This window comes from Neolamprologus brichardi, chromosome 5 (assembly GCF_056152115.1).
Source record: "Neolamprologus brichardi isolate AB-2024 chromosome 5, ASM5615211v1, whole genome shotgun sequence".
NCBI lineage: Eukaryota > Metazoa > Chordata > Actinopteri > Cichliformes > Cichlidae > Neolamprologus > Neolamprologus brichardi.
In genome coordinates, this window is record NC_142108.1 from 20,528,475 (window position 1) to 20,548,338 (window position 19,864).

The 19,864-nt window shown below is 40.5% G+C and overlaps 1 protein-coding gene across 6 annotated transcripts in view; it reads right to left on the minus strand.

Annotated features, from left to right (window-relative positions):
• Nucleotides 1-19,864, minus strand: part of cadpsb (Ca2+-dependent activator protein for secretion b) — a 66,439-nt gene that overhangs the window by 10,467 nt on the left and 36,108 nt on the right. Inside the window, exons 7-21 of one of the 6 annotated variants that reach the window (XM_087840845.1) lie at nucleotides 19,203-19,314; nucleotides 18,207-18,346; nucleotides 17,717-17,783; nucleotides 17,273-17,381; nucleotides 16,958-17,170; nucleotides 11,450-11,586; nucleotides 11,162-11,349; nucleotides 10,577-10,735; nucleotides 10,286-10,387; nucleotides 10,123-10,186; nucleotides 9,902-10,025; nucleotides 7,618-7,650; nucleotides 5,399-5,505; nucleotides 2,633-2,662; nucleotides 85-241 (exon numbers count right to left, since the gene is read on the minus strand). In XM_087840845.1, the coding sequence (XP_087696971.1) occupies nucleotides 85-241; nucleotides 2,633-2,662; nucleotides 5,399-5,505; nucleotides 7,618-7,650; nucleotides 9,902-10,025; nucleotides 10,123-10,186; nucleotides 10,286-10,387; nucleotides 10,577-10,735; nucleotides 11,162-11,349; nucleotides 11,450-11,586; nucleotides 16,958-17,170; nucleotides 17,273-17,381; nucleotides 17,717-17,783; nucleotides 18,207-18,346; nucleotides 19,203-19,314 (1,742 nt within the window). Of the gene's footprint in view, nucleotides 1-84; nucleotides 242-2,632; nucleotides 2,663-5,398; nucleotides 5,506-7,617; nucleotides 7,651-8,551; nucleotides 8,621-9,901; nucleotides 10,026-10,122; nucleotides 10,187-10,285; nucleotides 10,388-10,576; nucleotides 10,736-11,161; nucleotides 11,350-11,449; nucleotides 11,587-16,957; nucleotides 17,171-17,272; nucleotides 17,382-17,716; nucleotides 17,784-18,206; nucleotides 18,347-19,202; nucleotides 19,315-19,864 lie in introns of all 6 variants that reach the window. The other 5 variants (XM_087840842.1, XM_006783102.3, XM_087840844.1 and 2 more) reach the window with 5 other exon arrangements.

Here is a 19,864-nt window from a genome sequence, read left to right on the forward strand (position 1 = left end):
GATATCATACTTCTTTTTTTTTTTTTAGATGAAAATACCTGAAGGTAGCTGAAACATAAAGATGGGCCAACTGCATGAACTTACAATCTGTCCGGAGGAAGTCATTGAGCAGCTGGAAAAGGGGAAAGCTGTCCCAGCTCTCAGGTGACTGGATCTCCAGAGCGGCATCCATGTCGATGGCGTAGAGGGCCAGGAAGTTTTCTGCATGTTCCACCATAAGGTCTGTCCACCATGCAAATGCCTAGAGACACAGCAGGAGGGAAAGCAAACAGGTGAACAAGTCCTCCTGTTAAAAGATGAGAGGGAAATGAGGGAATAATAAACACTACTGGACAGTATCGCTCTTAAAAGGAAATACCACTGGGTTGATGCATGTTTGGTGTGTTGAGAGAATAGTTTGGCATTTCGGCAAATATCCTTACCCTTTCTTGCTGGGACTTGATTTTTCATACTTTGGATGTTACACTTGGATATGAAGCTAAAGTCAGAAGCTGGTTGGCTTTACTTAGTTTAAACACTTGAAACAGAGGGAAGCAGCTAGACTACCAGGGTCTCACAGCACAGGGTAAGAGGCAGGGAACACTCCTGGTTTTTAAGTGGGCTTTTTGTATTACCTACACTAATTGGCAGGTCACACAGTATTCGAATGCACAAGTTTGCTAGCATCACTGTATAACCTAGCGCTTCTCTTTCTCAACCAAGCATTGATGATACATTTCCTGTTATAGTAGAAAACATATAAAGCCGAATGCACCACAGACCTCACTCTCAAATGATGTCAGTAATTGCAAAACCTGCCCGTAGTTATTTGCATTTGTTTATCTGTGATCTGGTTAGCATTTTAAAATCGAGTGTAAACAGAGTTGCCAGAAGACTGATTTACTACCTTTGAGCAGTCCAGCTGCTTCTCTCTGTTATGGGTGTCCATTAGACGTCCCCTGTTATTTAATTTGAGAAGATATTTGGTTATATTTGTGGATTCCGAATGACTTTTCCGTGCCGTATGTGAATTCTGTAATTGCCGGGTATTTCCTTTCAAATGAACAGAAAATCTATCACAGCTGTCAGCTTGTGTGCTTGTGTATGTTTTCCATGGCATACAACTAGATCAAATCCACAGCTCTTCCTAATTGGTACATGAATTCAAATCCAGATTATACTTGGGAGAAGATTTGCACAGTGGGGTTGCATCTTTGTGCCTTCTATTCATGACAGTATCTTTACATCTAGGGTGCTCTTCTCATGCAAACGTGGATCTCCCTGCATGCTTTTCTCTCCAGCTGAGAGATGAGGGGGTCCACCATTCACATCACCAACAAACCCATAGCCCACTAGATGTGAATGTGTCTCATGCACATCACTGTCTAGACACACCAAAGACTGCAGCATACAACATCTCTAGTGTTGGAGTGTGTCTGTTCCAATTAGTTAAGTAGGTGTCTGAGATTCAGCGGATCGTTTTTCTAGCACAGTCAGGACTTTCTCACCCTTTGACAGCAGAGGTACAGTAGTTGCTTTGCTGGCAGTCTTGGCTTGGCTTATTTGCTTATCATTCAGACTAACATATTGCCAAGTTCAATTAATGAAGCTGAATCTTTGCAAGTTATGCTGCATGCTCTACTTTACTGCTGTTTATTGTTACTCGACCACCTTATTTAACCACCACAGCAGCAGTCAGAACCTTACTTACCTCCCTACTTACCTGTCCACTTCAAAGGTTTACAAATCATGATAGCTCTAATGTTAGAAACACAGGCAGCAAACAAGGCTCTTCTCCATCGCATTCAAGGATATATACTCTTATATCAGCTAAAGGGGAGGACAGTAAATAGCTTCCAACAGGGAAGGGGAAAGGCTCAAAGGTCACCAGGCTGAGTAGCCTCCAACCTTTGTTAGTGGTTAAGGAACACATACAGGACCATGAGAAATCTACGGCAGACCCACTGTTCAGCCAAAACAAACTCTAGTGCTGTATCAGTGCAACCATGTCAAGGGACCAGTCTTAAAGGGGGTGTAGTTTGCTTAGGGGAGAGATGTAGAATCATCTACTGGACATGCACAGAGCATTACGGGAGTTTCTCATTCAACTTGACTACATACCTCTTTTCCCTGCTTGGGCAGTCACCAATCATATGACAGTGAGAATACAGGAAGATGTTCAGAACAATAATGTATTTTTGAAGCATTTCTTTGTTAGGGTTTGTAAACTGAGAATAGACAGCAGAGAGGGATGGAAGAGGAGAAGCTGGAGAAGTAATGCTTAAACAGGTGCGGACTGTGAAATTAACTGCTGGATGGAGGGGAAACAAATGTTTATGGAGGATCAAACTTCAAAGGTTCACATGGAGCATACTTTGGGAAATTTACTGGTTCAGCATGCTAGGATAGAAAGGAAACCTCTTTATGGCCCGATGAACATGCTTTATGATAACAATTATGTTGTGCAAGCTAAAGTGTTTTTTTTTTAAATTTATATTTAAACAGATTTGCTCTCACTTCTGTGCCTACAAACCCACCCACTGAGTTCATTCTCTGTCTAGAAACGTGCTTCTTGCCATAGTGGCGCACATGCCATACAGGAGGGTCGTGATGGGGACTGAAGAGGAAAAAAAGAACAAAAAAAATACTGTACCGATTGATCTCCAGAACTTGTGACTGCCGCCTGTCAAGCATATTCAGAGAGATACAGTAAATCTGCTTTATCTGTATATTCTAAGATCACATTTGGATCACCTTCAGATCTACACAGCTGCACATGTTCATCATGCTTTCCATCAGCTTGATGTCTAAAGTCGCCAACACGATGGAATAAGGAAGCTAGTTGGATTTTTAAAAGGAGATGCCTTCCTTGAATATTGGTTCAGCTTGTTCTCATTCCCAGAGTGCCAAATACTACCATTCTGTCAAAAGCTGCTAATATATTGAGATATGCGCAAGGTGTTGACTGGTGATGACGGTGATGACACTCATATCACAGTTAAACCCACTGGGTAAGTGCAATTTGTCAGTGTGCACAGTTGTAAAGGGGCAAAATCCAAAGTGAGATCTCTTCCTAATTCTAACCGAGTCGATTTTTATGCCTAAATGCTTAAAATGAGTTAGTGAAAAACAAGCAAAACAAAGCGCAAAACACAAATGGCTCACAAACCAAAGTGATTTGCTCCACAAAGACTCCTCCAATCACTTAATGCCAAATTGGTTTCTTTCAAGGAGGATCTGTGGAGGTGTCCTGTATTGCTAGAGCTCGTGTGTCAAGGCACATTTGACAAAGAACAACTTTTGCATATATCTTCAAACATATATAGCAGAATTAGACAGGAGAGCAGTGTTTGACACCCTGGGATGAGAACATGTCCATTAGCTTGTGGTGCTAAACCAAAGCCATACAGATCTAAAGGTAAAACAGTAGCAAAGACTGTGTTTAAGTAAAAAGTTAACTAATGTCAATTTCACCATTTTATTTGGGACAAAAATATGCTAAATGTCAAAACAGCAGTATATCCTTGTTGACTCCATTGGAATAAACTGGTGAAATTAAGACTGACTGAGTTGTTACAGTTTATGCTACCTTATGCCTCCACTAGAACTACATTTGTGACTCCACTAGATTTATTCAACACTACATCTTTTCTTTAAGACTATATTTATTCACATAAAATCCTATTTGAACTTACGACTTAGAATGCTCTGTTTATATTTAAACCCTTACATTTCGGTTTTTTAGGCTTTTGAACCTTTTTGAAATACTTTACATGTGAATTCCCATCTAAACCTCTCAGGTTTCATTTACATGGCTTTCACGATTCCCCCAAGAAAAAGCAAAAACATTATCTGATTTAAATGTGGTGATCTCTCCTTGAAGGCTTTTTACCTGTGCACTTCTGGAAAGCCTTTCACCGCAAATCTCAAACTTGCACTTTTGTGTCAAACTACCTCAACCTGTCGAGACTCATTACTGAGCTGGCTTTTCAGTACAACCCAGAGAAGAAAAAACAGTTTTCAGTGGAAGAGCCAACAGACAACAAGAATGAAGGTGGCTCATCAGGTGAGGAGCGGGACCAAGAGCAGGGCTAGACTGGTAAACTGGCATACCGGGCATTTTCCTGGTGGGCCGACTCACCTTTGGGCCGATGGGGCAACTGAAAGGCCGCTGTACACTGACCCCACAAGCACTGACAGCAGCCCATTCATTCAGCTTCATTACTGCCACTGTATTGCCCAATACAATGTCTTAACTCCCTTCGCCCAAGTAGCTTAGTGTTGATGAGGTAGCGAAAAAGTGGAGCTGAAATGCTGAGACAGAAAAATAGAAATAAATGAAGCAAAATTAACCGACATGTTAGCTGTCGGGGCTGCTGCACCATCAACTCCTCACGGTCACAGGAGGCTGTGACTTCGTAAAAAAGTGCACGAGGAGGGACCGCAGTGAGGGAGACGCCTGGACCAAAAATGCCAGGGCCGATTTTGTGTCCCAGTCCAGCCCTGAGCAGGAGTACGCTTCCTTTTTAAAAATTCACCAGCTTCGAATTCATCCCTCAGAATTTAAATGTTAATGCTTTCGATTGTTGCTCCCCGCTAAGCCAGCTTGCCAGACTTAGGTCCCTGTAACTCTGGCCTCTTCCACAAAATGCAATTCAAACTAAAGGCTTTTGACCATTTTGACACAATGGTGGACTGCAAGGGAGCAATCTAAACATACCAGTGCCTAAAGCGTACAAGGAGACAGCGCTGGAGAAGATAACAGCCATATTTAAATCAGGTAATGTTTTTGTTTTTCATTGGTAGAGTCACAAAACACACTATAATACAGACTATGGCAGTTTAGTATTATTGATAAAAGCATCTAATTTAATTTCACAAAGATCAGTTTTCTTGGGAACAATGAGTTTTACTTACTAATTTAAATTCAGTGTAAGGCCTGAGGTTTATTATAAGTGATCTTGTTGTGTGTGACCAAAGGGAAGCAGTGCAGTAGAAGCCATGAAAATGCGCATTAACTTGTTTCACCTTGTGATTTTTCTTCCAGCCAAACATCTATACTGGAGTATCCTCAACATTATACTACCGTTTTAAGAACTTATGTAAAACTAATGCACTGTCATCACAGCAAAAAAGATGCCATTGTACCACTTCTGTCTAATTTACAGTCTACCCTCAAACATGGCCCTCTGATTCCATGTGGCGATGGTCTGTTGAACACCAATTAGAGCTTTCCGAAATTAAATTAATCTTTGAAAGTTTTTTCCTTTTTTTTTTTAGTGACCCATAGATGAAAGCAGCTTTATTTATAGAGGATTGTTAATAAGGCTAGCTCCCTGCTGTTGGGCAAGTGAGATAAGAGTGAGAGCATAGAGGGAAAGTGCTTTGAGGAGGAGAGGAGGAGAGGGTTCTCACTCACCTCCGCATGGTGTTCCTGGTTCTGCTGGAGGACCTCTATGACTAACTCCGCCAGGCGAATTGTTTCCTCCAGCTTTTTGGCAGGCGTGACTAAGCGGCCTACGTTCTCTGAGACAAAAGGATGAGGGTGAGGGATGAGTGGTTAGTCAAGCACAGAGGATTCCAGGGGGATTTTTATGACTATTCAAAAGATTTTTTTTCTGTTTATATTTTTGACCGTTTAATAAAAGTATAAACACAGCACTTACGCTGTGATGTTTACCTACCATACCCCCCATAACAAGTAAAGCGTGTTCTTGTTTACTGTGTATGCATTTTGGGCTGCATGACATAAAGCAACAGAGTTGATGCATTTATGGGATAATCAGACTCATGTTGGAGGAGTATCATACACAGGAATAGTGGCGCTGAGATGGAGGTGCAATGCAGCATTGAAAACATGCATATTGTGTAGCGGTACTGAATAAGCCATCTGTATAAGGAGCTGTATCATGGCCAAAAATACTCTGTGAACACGCACAGTAAAAATTATTCATTCCTTCTCTTTGAAGTTATATGATTGGATGAGATTATTAATTCAAAGCTAATAATACTGGATGTCTAATAAGGATCGGGTTCTCTACAAACACTCGTGGCTAGAACTACATGAAAGGGACATTTATACATATTTCTGTAATTCTTTTTTTCTTAAGACCAACAAGTGTATAAGAATCTACTTAAATATATATTATTTTATAAGTAATCTGATCTCAATATAATAATACACTCATTGGCTGGCTCATAGTTTTCTTTGTTAGAACTAATTTTATAAAAAGGCAGGTGCTTGGATCAAATTAATCAAATAGTTGCCAATTATCTGATGAAATTCTTGAAGGTAATGAATATTTTTACAAGTGTGCTGATTTTGGATTTCTCTTAAACTGTGCTTGTGCTCATGAAAGCTGTTCCTCACTTATCAGCTGGTGACTTTGATTAGCAAAAGCTCCAAATCACTTGCTCGTACCTTTGTCGGCAGAACGATCTGATGAAAACAGATATGTGTCATGAAATGGAGTTGTTCTTTAAACACTGTGATTATATGGCATGACATATTTTGAACATGGAACTGAATGGCTACACAGATCTGAAATCAAAAGCACATAAATACATAACTCTACATAAAACAGTAGAAGTCTGCAGTCGGCAGTTCTGACTGGAAGCCTTTTGCTGTTTTCATTATTATTTTAGGGTTCTGCGGGGATTGCTGCTCAAGCCAAATGAATATTTTTTTCGGAGCCTGGTGAAAAATGAAGGAACCCTAAGCTAGCAGTAGAGATTACATTTTCAAATGCCACATAGAGGGAACTGAGCTGTAAAGTAATATTTAAGACTTCTAATAATGCCTGATCACGAGGGTTTGAATGAAATATAATATGGTTTAAAGAGGAGCAAAGTTTTGTTTGTTTTGTTGTTGCTTTTTTATTCCATTGCACATGCGCTCCAAGAGAAAGCCATACAAACTCCACAAAGAATGGCCCTGTCGAGGTTTAAACCCAGGGCCTCCTGACTGGGAGGCAAGGGTGATATTTGGGATGGTTTCAGATGTCTCAAATTTCTTATACTCGAGGTTTTGTGGTTGTCTTTAGCATCTGTGCTACATCTTTGCTTTACTTTACTCCCAGACAAAAATCCCCATAATGCATATCTTTATATAATGAGCTCATTTTCATGTGTGGCCTGTGGTGGAAATGTATGCTAATTTGTGTGATGGGGGGTGGGGGGGTTTGCATTAAAGTGTTGCTTATGTCTTTTTACATTACATTATAATGTAGATAAAAATATAGGACCATATGTAAGAGATTGCATTACTTTATGGTTTTGATGGTCTCTTAACATGTCTACCGAAAAACACACTTGTTCACCTTTATTTAAGTGTGAGTACACTAAATTTGAATGGAGTGGAAATAACATTTTCAGCCGTGTAATTCACTGCTCCAGATTTGAATCTGGAAAAATATAAAGTAGTACAATCTCTACAGATTTACTGCTTTTTTAAGACATGCCAAGACATTTGAGAACTTGTACAATATTTAAAGTGTGTATAGAAGATGTGCTAATGGTAAATGCATGCATATGTCTTACACTGATTTGCAGTAAACATGTGTGTAAGGTGTGGCTGTATTTGCATATGTAAATGTAAGTGTGCACTATAGCTAAACCATAAGCTAAACATGGGTTCACCTGGATCCTTTTGATCCTTTTGACCTTTCTCAACTTCAGCGAGAAAAAGGGGAGAGAAAAGATAAAAAGGAGATGTTTAGAATTAGCACGGCTCTATGGTTATTTTCACGAAAGGGGATGGGGGCTTGGGGGAACTCAGGCTTGTTGTTCATCGCCACGTGACCCTTTAAATGAATCTGCTGGGACACTTTCAGCTCCAGGGACTGACGCTTCTAGGCAACAGACAAACGTCACAAACACACAATAAAAAATAGAAACACTGAAACAGTAGCCTGTGGAAAATTTAAAAAAAAAAAGTGATAAGATGTTTTTTTTGTTAACAAACAGACAAAGCTTCGACTATTGCAGACAGGTAGGGGACACAAACAGCTTAAAGGACCGTAGACAGGACACGCTGAGTGACTTGAGTTGACCTGAGTCAAGTTAAAACACAAACTGGAGCTGTTACATCCATACACCCTATCCTGTTGTTCCCATTCAATAGCTCTATTAACAGATGCTCTTTCACTGTCACTGGAAACACGGTGACAAACAAGCCTACCTGTTCGGCACAGCACACCACTGACACATGATCAGACCAAATGACTGAAAACAGATACCAATGTAAGCAATATAAAAATGCATTCAAGTCAAAGGAATGGGCTTCAAACCAAAAGAAAGAAGCTTACAGACCAGACCGCTCATTCATGTCCATCACAAACAGATGGTGCAAAAAAATGGACCCCTACTGATTCTGTGTGGTACTGCTCAGATCTCTCGACTGGTGCACTCCCCACTCACTCTCACAGACAAAGGCACAGATAAAAACAAGCATGGCAGGAGCAACATTTCTGGAGAAAGAGAAGAGGCAGAAGGGAGGGGATGAGGTGAAGGTGCGCTTAAAAGAATGAGGGGGGGGGGGGGAGGGATGGGAAGAGATGATGAAGGTACTCACGGATGGTTAAATCCATCACTTGAGATGCCAAGCAGAAGACAGGGTGCTCAAACATTTCCCTCTTTTTCCCTATAAAAAAGGATCGGGGCATGCAAAAGGATGGGGTCAGAAGGGGGAAGTCTAGAGGTCAGAGGGTGATGGGAAGAGGGCTGTCCAGGTGAAGGAGACAATCTGTTGGGCAGGAGGCCCAATAATAAGGTCAAATCGTTGGTAAAATTTGAATCAGATGCCTCACAAGGACAGGTGGAAATAAATTCACACAGCATGAAAAGATAGTAAGGTTTCAATCCTTAGTATCTTTAGCACCCTGAGGGATTTCTTTCAAGGCATAAACAACATCAGAGATCTCTATGTAAATGTGCATGTCAGTGCAACTGGTATGTTGAAAAATAGACACAGCAAGAGGAAGAAATAAGACATCCTAAAATGTCTTTATGTATTTTTTCATATGTAATCCATGCCAGTAAAGAAAGGCCGTGTTATGTCTCAAAGCACATGCAAGGCTGATGCTGGTTTGTATGCATTCAATCCCAGCATTCCTTTGGTTAGAAGCCACTCATCACATAGTAGAGAGGTTAGAAAAAGTGATATCTGTGTGGAGAGGGGGGAAAAAAGCAGAGCAGACAGGGGAGGGAGCAGAAGATAGTGGTCTTCAGCAAGAGCATAAGACACAGTTGACAGGAGAGCTGCTGGTATTTCAAGGCAGGGAGTGTAAAGAGGGGCGGGCAGAGTCAGCTGGAGGTATCAGAGAGGTTGGAGCTAACAGTAAGATAGTGGAAGAGAGGGAGTGTGTGTCGACTGGGAGCTGGGAGTCATTTAAGCTGAACTTACAATCCAATCATCAAATGTCAGAAGCCGGGATACTACACAGCTCGAATAGTCAAGGCACAAAGAGAGATCGGCACATCAACAGATTTCAGGGCTTTGGATTTGAATGCATTTTTACTCACACACCTCTACACAAAAGCCAACTTGACCTACAGAACAGCACAGAGCTAAAGCAGGCCTGAAACAAAGGAGAGAGTTATTGGACTGAGAGACAGAAAGTGACTGTGACAAATCATTTGCCACAAATCATTTGGGATATGGACACAAATATACCATATACCAAGTGAATTTACCATGTGTAAATTAATTGATAACATGACAGGCAGTCTTACAGAAGAAAAAGAACATATGGAGATATACTGATTGTTCACTCTGTCGTTTTCTACCAAACCACTGACTGGGCACTTCAATCTGAGTCTGTAAAACATGACATCTTCATGATCAGTAGGAATGTTTAGCATAGCATTTGTACCCTGATCCCAGCAGTCATTATGTGACAGTGAATTGTGTTGTTCTGGTTACCTTCAATTTTAGCATAGTCTTTAATCCGCTGGTAGTTGAGCTGAGCAGCCTGCTCCAAACATTTGCGAATTACCCCTTTAACTTCTTCTGGTGGAACCGGGGTCACAATGTCCTTCATCAGGACCTGCAGGCCACATTGAAGATGACTCACAGAAACTCAATATTTCAGAGGGCACCTTTTTCATTGTTCATAAAACGTTTTTATTTAAGCATTTACTAACCCTCTCCAGCAAAGATAAAGTGGCCTTCAGTGCACCCTCTGGACGACCGAAGGGGAAACAATATCTACAAGGGAAGACCGCAGATTTAATAACAGAGAAAAATACCAATAACCGGGATGTTTTGTGACTTGGTGTAATCTGGTTTTAGTGAGGCGGCAATCACCTGAAATTTACAATCCGGTTTTCCAATATCACACGCAACCGCTCCTTGATGTCTTCAAAGCGCTCCTTCTCATCCACTGTCACTGTAGTCAGCCCGTCTGGCCTATGAAGATTGCACCCACAAACGTTAACCCAGCTGCAACCCCAAAGTCCAACATATATAACCCCTCATCTAAACCCCCAAATCTCTGGTTAACAGCTTTCATACCCCAGGGAACTGATTGAGTGATTTTTTTTTCTTTTTCTTGAGTTCCCTCCAGTGTTACACATTGAAAAAATGACCATGTCTCACCTGTTTTCACCTTGAATCAGTGGATTTTTGGACTCCTTTTTCTTTCTAAACTTGAATATGCATGCTCGTTTAGAGGCAGCACGGGGATCTGGGCTTTGGGAGCTCTTTGGGGATTTTAGGACCTCATAGCCCAGTGGGCCCCAGTAACTGATGCCCTCTCTGACTTTAACAGATGCATGGGAGGATGAATAATATGGACAGTAAGAGACTATGGCAACAAAGGACAGAGAGAAAAGAAAAAAAAAAACAAAGAAAGTGGTAGAAAACAAGGAAATATGTAGAGATACGCAATTGATTAACAACATAACATGAAATACAGAAAGAAAGGCCAAAAAAATGTAACCGCAACAACATAAAAAATTAAGAAAACATAAACATGACGAAAATAATTTGATGGAAACAAAACCTTTCCGTCTGATCTTATCCTGTGTTAATGCGTCTTTAATTTTCTCAACTACTGCATCCATAGGAGGCATAGCTTTGCCTGACAAAGTGTAATTTGTTACAAATGAAGGTTGAAAGTCACAAAATGTAAATATGTTTATAAATGTCATAATGTTTCATAAAGAAGGACTTAGCGCACACCTGTTCCCATGGACATGGGAGGCACAAAAAGCGAAGCTGTAGTGAAGAAGTGTGGGGTCGATAATGGCCCCATTTTCTGCCCTTTCCAGGAGATCACGCAGGTAACACAGGTGTCTGTGACAACCTCGAACTCCGTTCCTTGCGCAGTACTCATCCAAGACAAACACCTGGCCCGGGCTGAACCATCCCTACACCACACAAACACAGACGCACAGTGTACTACTTGATAACAACTGACTAAAGAGCACCCACTGTCATTCATGCGACAACGAGCGGAAACAAACTCACCAGGCAGCAGAAGGTGTCGTTGAGCCTGTGGTCCAACGTGAGTCGCTGCATCATCTCAAAAAGCGTGGCGTGGTCAAAGCTACAGGGGTTAGCGGAGATAAATTCATCCATGCCATGTTTCTGAGCTCTGTCAGCGTCTATCCGGCCAACGGCACAGGGAAAAGCACACGGTTCAGAGGAGACGACATCAGTGAGGCACAGGGCAACAGCAAGTCTTCATTACAACACGAGAAACACCAGGGAGGCTTTTTTTTGGGGCTACTTCTAAGGGCAAATTATAAACACTTACAGCTTACATTGTCAACTTGCATTGTGTCAGATAGCGTAAAGAGTTTTCTTGTATTGGTGGATGAGATTCTATCAAACTGAAGCTAAACTCAGAGGGACGGGTGCTTCTACTGTATGTGCATTCATGCATCTAATGTTTTGCAGGGGAAAAAAATCCTAAAAGAGCCAAAAGGTGTTTGAATGAAATGCTGTAAATAATATGTAAAAAAAAAAATTAGATCCATTCTTCTTTATGTGTTCAATAGATTCTGCCATTCGCGACTGTTGTCACTCAGGTCCTGATAAATATTGACACGTGTGCTAATAAAAAAGGCACAAATATGGCAAAGGAGAAATCATTTGAACATGCTGTAAAAAAAACAGTTCTAACAAAAGAAAAAAAAGTTATTTTGAGAAATAAATTCTTAAGATTTGCAGATTTCTCTCTGAATATGGATCCTGAACCTCTACTCGAGCTCTATTGGGGTTTTAATGTTTATCTTGCTACAGTGCTTTTGCCACTAACCTTCTCTGTAACAAGAGGACTTTTCAAAATGTTAAACCTGCTCCCTAAATGAAGAAAGACATTAGTAACATTAAACAATGACAAAATGAAAAACATGGAATGGAAGTAATGTAAAAATGGGTGTTGAAACCATTAGTGGGATCATCTTTTTTTTCTACCCTCTAAACCAAAACAGTCATTTCTTGTTCTGCAAATATTAAAGCTGTCAAAGAGAAAAATGGAAAAAATGATGGGGACGAAGATGTTTCAAAATAGATAAGAGGCACAGCCATGTCCTCTGTGTGAGTGACAGGTGTCATGTCCGAGAGACACTGACATGAGTGATGATGATTTTGGGGGGGTGGGTGAGGGAAGCGGAGACCTGATCGTGGTAGGGCAGGAAAATATTGAATAAAGCACAAGTGACATCTATCAACCTCCAGGTCAGTGAAGGGGAAAGAGGGGAAGGGTTTAATGTGGGTGCTAAAACTTAGCTGAAGTTTGCCAAAAAAGGAACCTGAAGGAAGGTACATTTTAGCAAATTTTTACTCCAATCTGAGAAAGAAAACCTGTAAGACAACAAGTAAAATGTGGACAATAAAACAGGGAAACAGAGCGAAGAGGAGAGGAGGGACAAGACAGGTACAGTAAGTTATCATGTATGAAGGTAACGCTATGAAAGAAGACAGTGAACGGCGTTACAGATGAGTGGAGCGTTGGTTAAGAGATGATGACAGGATGAAAAAGGATCTGGTTGGTCGGAAAATCTTTCAATTTGACAATAACATGGTGGAAAGTGGTGACAAAGAAAACACTGTGGGAGACATCAAAAAGGAAGTGAGGTGTTGAGAAAACATCCAAAGAGTGAGCACAAGGTGTCTGGTGTTGAACTATGAGACACAGAGAGTGGGCTACATTTCCTTTAGTTGGAATAAAAATGGAGTTTAAGTCCAGAAAACACTCAATGCTATAGTAACATTACTATAACTCTCAAGATAAAATAATCAAATTGCCAAAGTAAATATGAGAGTACTTTTGCATACATTTATAAATGATTACATGCTGGAGAACAGTGTGACTTTTCGTAAAGCTTTTAATTATGTCATGCACATCTGCAGACCCATTTTCAAATTTGCAATTTTGATCATTTTTTTTATGCATTCCTCTTTTTTTTCCCTTCTCTACGCATTTGCAAGTTGACAATACTTGAATATGTTGCAGTGTATTCATGATCTCTACAGAGCACACTAACAGGCATACCACTACCGGAGAACTCTAATAGGGTAGCAATACAATTTTGGTGCAAGTACATGGGTAAATAGCATGAAGCCGACAGAGGCAAAACTGTATCATTCTCTGGGAGATGGGGGAAATGAATGAAAACTCCTGTATTTGTACAAAAGTATGGACACATGACACAGGTGTTCTCCTATTCAGGCAAACAAGGGCAGTCAAAAGAAATCAAATGAGATTGCTCCTTTCTGGAGGTGTAGCTACCGGTCTAGCCTCTATCTACAGGCCCATCTACTGTAGGAGGGAGTGGGAGTCCGGAGTATTTTATCATAAGACGGGGCGGCATTAGCTACTCCTTGTCTTTGGCATTCAGAATACTCCGCGTACATATTTGCCAACTCTCGTCAAGAAAAGTTCAAAGAAAAAGAATTAAAAGCAATTGAGCCCTCTGAAGTAAAGCATAATTAACATAAACACTTTGGGGAAACAACTGCATACACAGGCTGTCATCGTAATTTATCCATATCTCTATCTTTAAAGAAACACATGTAAACATTAGTCTTTTACAGTTTAATCTGTGAATCGGGTTGTTTGCAGCTCTTGGTTTGATAAGACATTTACAAGAAATATTCTTGGTAATACAAAACTATGAAATCATTTCTTTGTCGCATTTTAGCCTGATATCGCTTTACTCTGAGGGGTCCTTCCACCAATAAGAATAAAGAGAGAAGGCAATTATGCAGAAACAACTATGATATCAACTTTAACTATTACTGAGCCAAATAATAATTCCTTAGAATAAAATACATGCATCCTATATTGGCACGAATGGATGCTTATACTTTCATCCTCAGAGCTGAGGTTGTTAAAAACAAAAAGTCATCAACTAATATCTAAGACATGAAGCGAGACGTGAAAAAAAAGGAGAAGAAGGAAAGAAGAGAGAAAAGGACGTTGCATTTGTCAGATAATCGGCGGGGATTATCTGAGCTGTGCCGGCTACAGGGAAGCACTTACCCTTGAGTCCAGCTAGAAGACAGCAGGGTAAGAAGGGACAAACCAGAATAACATAAAGACTAGCAACAAGGCTGGAGGAGAGCAATCACGAGAGACCCTGACCTAGCAGCTGCATTACTTAAGAAGGGTCCAGGCAAAGCATGAAGAAGAAAACACAACTCAAAAACAACAACCTATACCAACATGATAGTTTGTGGGTGGTGGTGTGTGAGTACATGTGAGGATATGTGAACAACAGATGCTGAGGCATATTAGAGAAAGGAAGAGGGAGACAGAAAGCAAGAGAGAGCAAGAGAGAGAGACAGACAGACAGAGACAGAGGAAGGAGACAGAGCTTACGATCCTCATCACTCTACTGCAGTTTACTCTTGGTTATGGACAGCTACTTAAAGAGTTGAGAGCTACACAGTAAGTACTGTCCCTTTGTTTGATTAGAGAGCAAGCACAAGGCTTAAAAGGGACACTGGCAAACACAAACACCTATATTATAAAGGAAACTCTAAAAGGTGGCCCGAATCGTTTTTAGAAGAAAAAGAGACTATGAAGGTGCTGGTTGAAATGAAGGTCAGGTTTTTATCACCAACCTCTTACAAATATAGCAACAAATTTAAGCACACTTAAAGGTGCACTCTACTCGTTTTGCAAGTAATTGTTGTCACTACTGCACTTTACTGTCTGATTCTAATTGCCTTTTGTTGTGCTTGATATTTCCGCTATAGCCAGAAATAGAAGCTTTTTCTACAATTTCCACAAGTCCATCTGTTTTTGAACAAAAAAAAAAACAAAAAACAAAAAACGCACCGAGTCAATAGAAACGCCTCACGAGAGAAATTGTCTTCTGTGTTCTGGAGGAGCTGAGTCAGGTCAAGAAAACAACCCTTTTAATATTACAGTCAAGGACAGAACACAAGATATGGGGTTTTCTTTTTTAAATAAAGGCTTTTGATCGGATGTCCTCACACTCTATCATATTTATTTGCAGTATTATGTCAGAAATCTGTTGCACAGACTAAACCTGTGTTGTTTAACATTTTATGTGATGTGCACTAAAGCTGCAGAACCTTCATAGCACTCTTCTTTTCCATCCTTTCACTGCAGCAGAGTCAGGAGGGCTGTGTATGTTATGGTCCCAGTGCCATTCAAGACCACCAGGGGGTGAAACATGTACGCGTGGTGTGCCACAATGTTTCAGGGAGGGGAAGGAGGTCTGTGCCACTGTGAGAGGCTTTGAATGGCAACAGCTGGCATCAGAGGAGTCAACTAACCACAAGAACGATCACATACTGGACAAAAAAACCGATGGAGAAACAACATAGAATCTCATGTGACAGGATTTGCATTGAGTGACCCAATTCATGTCTTCTGATACTTTTATAAAAGAGTGGAGTAAACTTGGGGCTTTGCACTTTTGAATAGTATTATTGCAACCCTGAGGTTTTTTTTTTTTTTGTATTTGTATTTCAAGCCAATTAAATTTACATAATTATTCTAAGAAAAAAAAAAATCTCATTACAATTGAAAAAGAAATTATTCTCAGCCCAAAGAGTCAAAAGATGCACACAAAAAAGTCGTGTTTGGTTCTGAATAGCAGGATCTATTATTGTGAATTGTTAAGCAGCATGTGACTTTACATTTAGTAAGTAAATAAGCTTTGTGTTAGTGTTCTCATGGGCAAATTTAAGGTAGTTTAAACCTTTGCACAAGAATAATAAGAACTTACTGATTATGACTCACTGCATATTAGTAACCACTTGAATAAATACAGATGTTGCTTCTAGATTTTATAGTTAGAAAAAATATATATTTTTCCCTTCTTTAATGAGGAGGGAGGGGACATAAGAGACGGTCAGAATAGAAGGTGATAGAGATGCCACACTACTGTAGACAGTCTTACCTTCACTTTGCTACCTGACCTGTGGACTGCTTAGAAGTGCAAGTACAGTGACAAATTGGTTAAAATTTTCAACATGAGGACCATCTGAGAAACTGTCTCAGAATAACAGCTGCCCTCACAGCAGCCATCTAGAGTTGGCAACTGTATTAAAACAGGGCTATGGTTCGGACAAGAGCAGCACACCCTGGCACTGTCAGTCTGAATTCAACCCCAGTAGGCTTGAATGTTCAAATCTTATGTATGGTGACCTATTTAATCTTCATAAAATCTTTGCACGCCATGGCCTACTTCTGTATGATAAGGTCTTTTTTAGGTTGGTTGTTCCTTGAGAACAGACTGATGAAATAGCATGGAATCGCACCTTTACACACTGTGGGAGTGGTGACAATGAGTGGAAGTCCATCAGATGCTGGAGGGATCTGTGAGAGATAAATGCATGTGCGTGCGTGCCTGTGTGTTAGTTCTATCAGCACGTATTGTGACTGCAGTGTGGAGCGCATGGCGTGAGACAGTTATGGGTTAGAGCTTTCGCTGCTTTGTGGATGAAAACTGCTATTGCTTGGGTGATTATGTTGTGTTTTGGGCTACTTACAGAACTGAGAAATGGGAGCATCCATTTGGGCTGAGGCACCCCCTTTGGAATTTAGTTTCTGGACCTGAGTGGGTGGGACAGGCTTATGGGACTGGCCAGTGGCGCGATACATGGCCTGGACCCACAGGATGCGGTCCTGCTCGTCGTCGCTGGCAAAGATCACAGTGTCGCCTTCCTTCACAGCATTGAAGAAAGCCCTGCCACCATCTAAGCCTAATAACGCAAAGCTGGGGATCAGCTGGTAGATATTTACATTGTGTGTGTCATTTGTTTATGTGTGTGTGAGTATAGGTATGTCCCGGTGTGAATCCTCACCTGGCTGGGGATCACTGTAGTCCACAGTATATCCGTCCAGCTGCAAAAGCTCTTGTGGTTCTGACTTTTTCTCTCGGTAGCTGCACATTGCAAACGTATACTGACTCACCTGTAAAAAGAAAAAAGTTACAGTCAAATCAGTCACAAATAAAATCATTCTATGTAAATCTTTAAGCTAGTGATTCTCAAACTGTGACTAGGCCAAACTAGTGGGGAATAAGACCAAATAAACTACTATTTAATTGTTATTAGCGGTTAAAAAATGTGGGATGTAGGATGTTAAAGCTTTTTGGGTTGTAAACTGGGACATGCTAGTTTTATATAAAACAACGACACGGACTCCTGAGTGACATGTGCTCTATATTGATTTGGTAGGCTTACAGGAACCTTTAAGCCAAAACCTGAAACACTGCAATGATCTTAAAAACATGTTTTGTTTTTTACCTGCACAAGGACAAAGAAACGCTTCTTCCAGCGCTTCCAAACATTCTTCCCAAAAGCCCACAGATACCTGTTCACACATGATGACAGAACACAGTAAAGCTGTCATAAAGAACACAAATGCTAACTCCATCTGAAGCACTGAAGCAAAGTTTTTTATATTTGATCTTAAGTTATGTGGATTTGCTACAGAATAACGAAAAAATAGAAATAAGAAGTTGATCCAAATTCTTAAGAAGTACACTTTAACTGTTACATGAATAACATGTGATTAATGCCAAACGCTTTGCATGTGTTAGCGTCTTCTACAAATGATTAAATTAAACTACACATTGGCATCCACCAGGGGGAGTAATGCACTTCACAGTACTTTTCCATGGTAGGTGAGTAGAAATGAGGCCAAGGAGCTCAGAGTTGGAGTTCTATAGGAAAGATGTGGAATATTAAAAATAAGAACACCACTGCACGTGTTGCTTGACAGTGGATCGCTTACCCGCAGTGTTTCATGTTCTGTGGTTTGTCCATACGTATGGCCAGTTTGATCTTGAGATCTTGGTCAGGGCAGGCCTTGGTCACAGTCATTTTGTGGAGTTCTGACTGTTTGGGGCTGTTAGGAGTTGGGTGGAGGACAACCTGCACTCACAGAAAAGCAGATCATTAAATACAAGAAATTATACATGACCAGGTGGTAAATCTTTAATCTGTACAACACTGAGCAGTGTCAATCAGTCTGCTTGCATGCATTAGTGATTTTGTGTGTTTGCTTTTCAAAAGAAATTTAAAAAAAAAGGTAGTGAGGAAGAAGAACTGTGCTTTGCTCTCCCTCCCCGAAGAGGGGGGTCTAATCTCTCTTTGCTGAGTTAAAGAGCTTTGAGGAAGCCTGCCAACTCTGCTGCAGTGGGAGATCAAAGAACCAAGGTCACTGCCACTACAGGGACGTCTGAGGCGCCGCTGCCCCGACGCAAACCAGCAACACCACCTTCTTTAACTACCTGTCACATTTACACGACAGGAAAAAGCAGGGTAAAGAAGCGATTCATGTTTCTGCTTTGTTCACGTTTGAGTCATGTTTGAGTAATGCTCAAAGGCTGGAAGTCTCTTGTTAGGAATGAGGCAAGAATTTTTTATCAGTCTACTCTTAACAGATGTGCAGCAGTCAAATTCAGATACAGCACAATGTGAAAATTTCAAAATGTGAGAGCCGTTTGTACTTTCAAAAGAGCTCATGGAAAAATAAAAAAAGTAAAAAAAAAATACTGGAACTAGAGCAAAATAACAAAACCCTATTTATAAATCGCAGTCATGTGACGGGACCCTGGAGACTCTTTTGAGCGTATTACAATCAGAATGATGCACAGCTACATAAATAAAACTGCTTTAAGTGACTGTGCATGTATTTCTACAATCAAAACACAAGTTTGCAATATTTTCATCGCTATGTCAACATCAGAGTGTTAGTGCGCTAATAAAATAATACGCAGAAATGTACCCGGCCCAGTTCTTTGTCTTCCAGCGCCAGCACCCCTGTACTCTCTGTAAACAGCTTCACCTTGACAGCAGGCAAAGGGTGTGTAGTGGTGAAGTCACCTTGGGTCCCCCAGCTGAAACAGACAACAAAAAGCACTCCAGAGGTTAGTTTCCATGACACCACGATAAGTCCGTGTTCCCATCAATTGTCATTTTTAATTGCTAGTCAGTCTGGGAGACAGATTTCACCTTAGTTGCAGTATTTTATATGTAAATTACACCGAAAATGTCAGTAAACAATTTCAAATTAAAATCAAACCGTTTTCAGATGCTTTTTGCTTTAGTCAAATAAATTCAGCTTAGCCTCCTGGGACTGAAGCATACAATGCAATGTTTATGCACACAAACACTCCAATCTTTTGTATCACAGGAGGAAGATAGAGGTGGTCTGATTGAAGAAATTAAAAAAAACAAGGATTATGGCAAAGTCGCATGAACTTACAGTAAGTCAAAGTCAGGATAAAACAAACAAGATAGCAGACGCAATTTATTTGTTCTGACGGTTGTTCTCTGTCAGCAATAAATAAATAAACAGTCAGAGACCAGAGGATAGTCAAAATCAATGTATCTTTTCTACTTGATTTTTGTGACTCAAAAGTAAGACGCTTAAAATCTATATAGAGA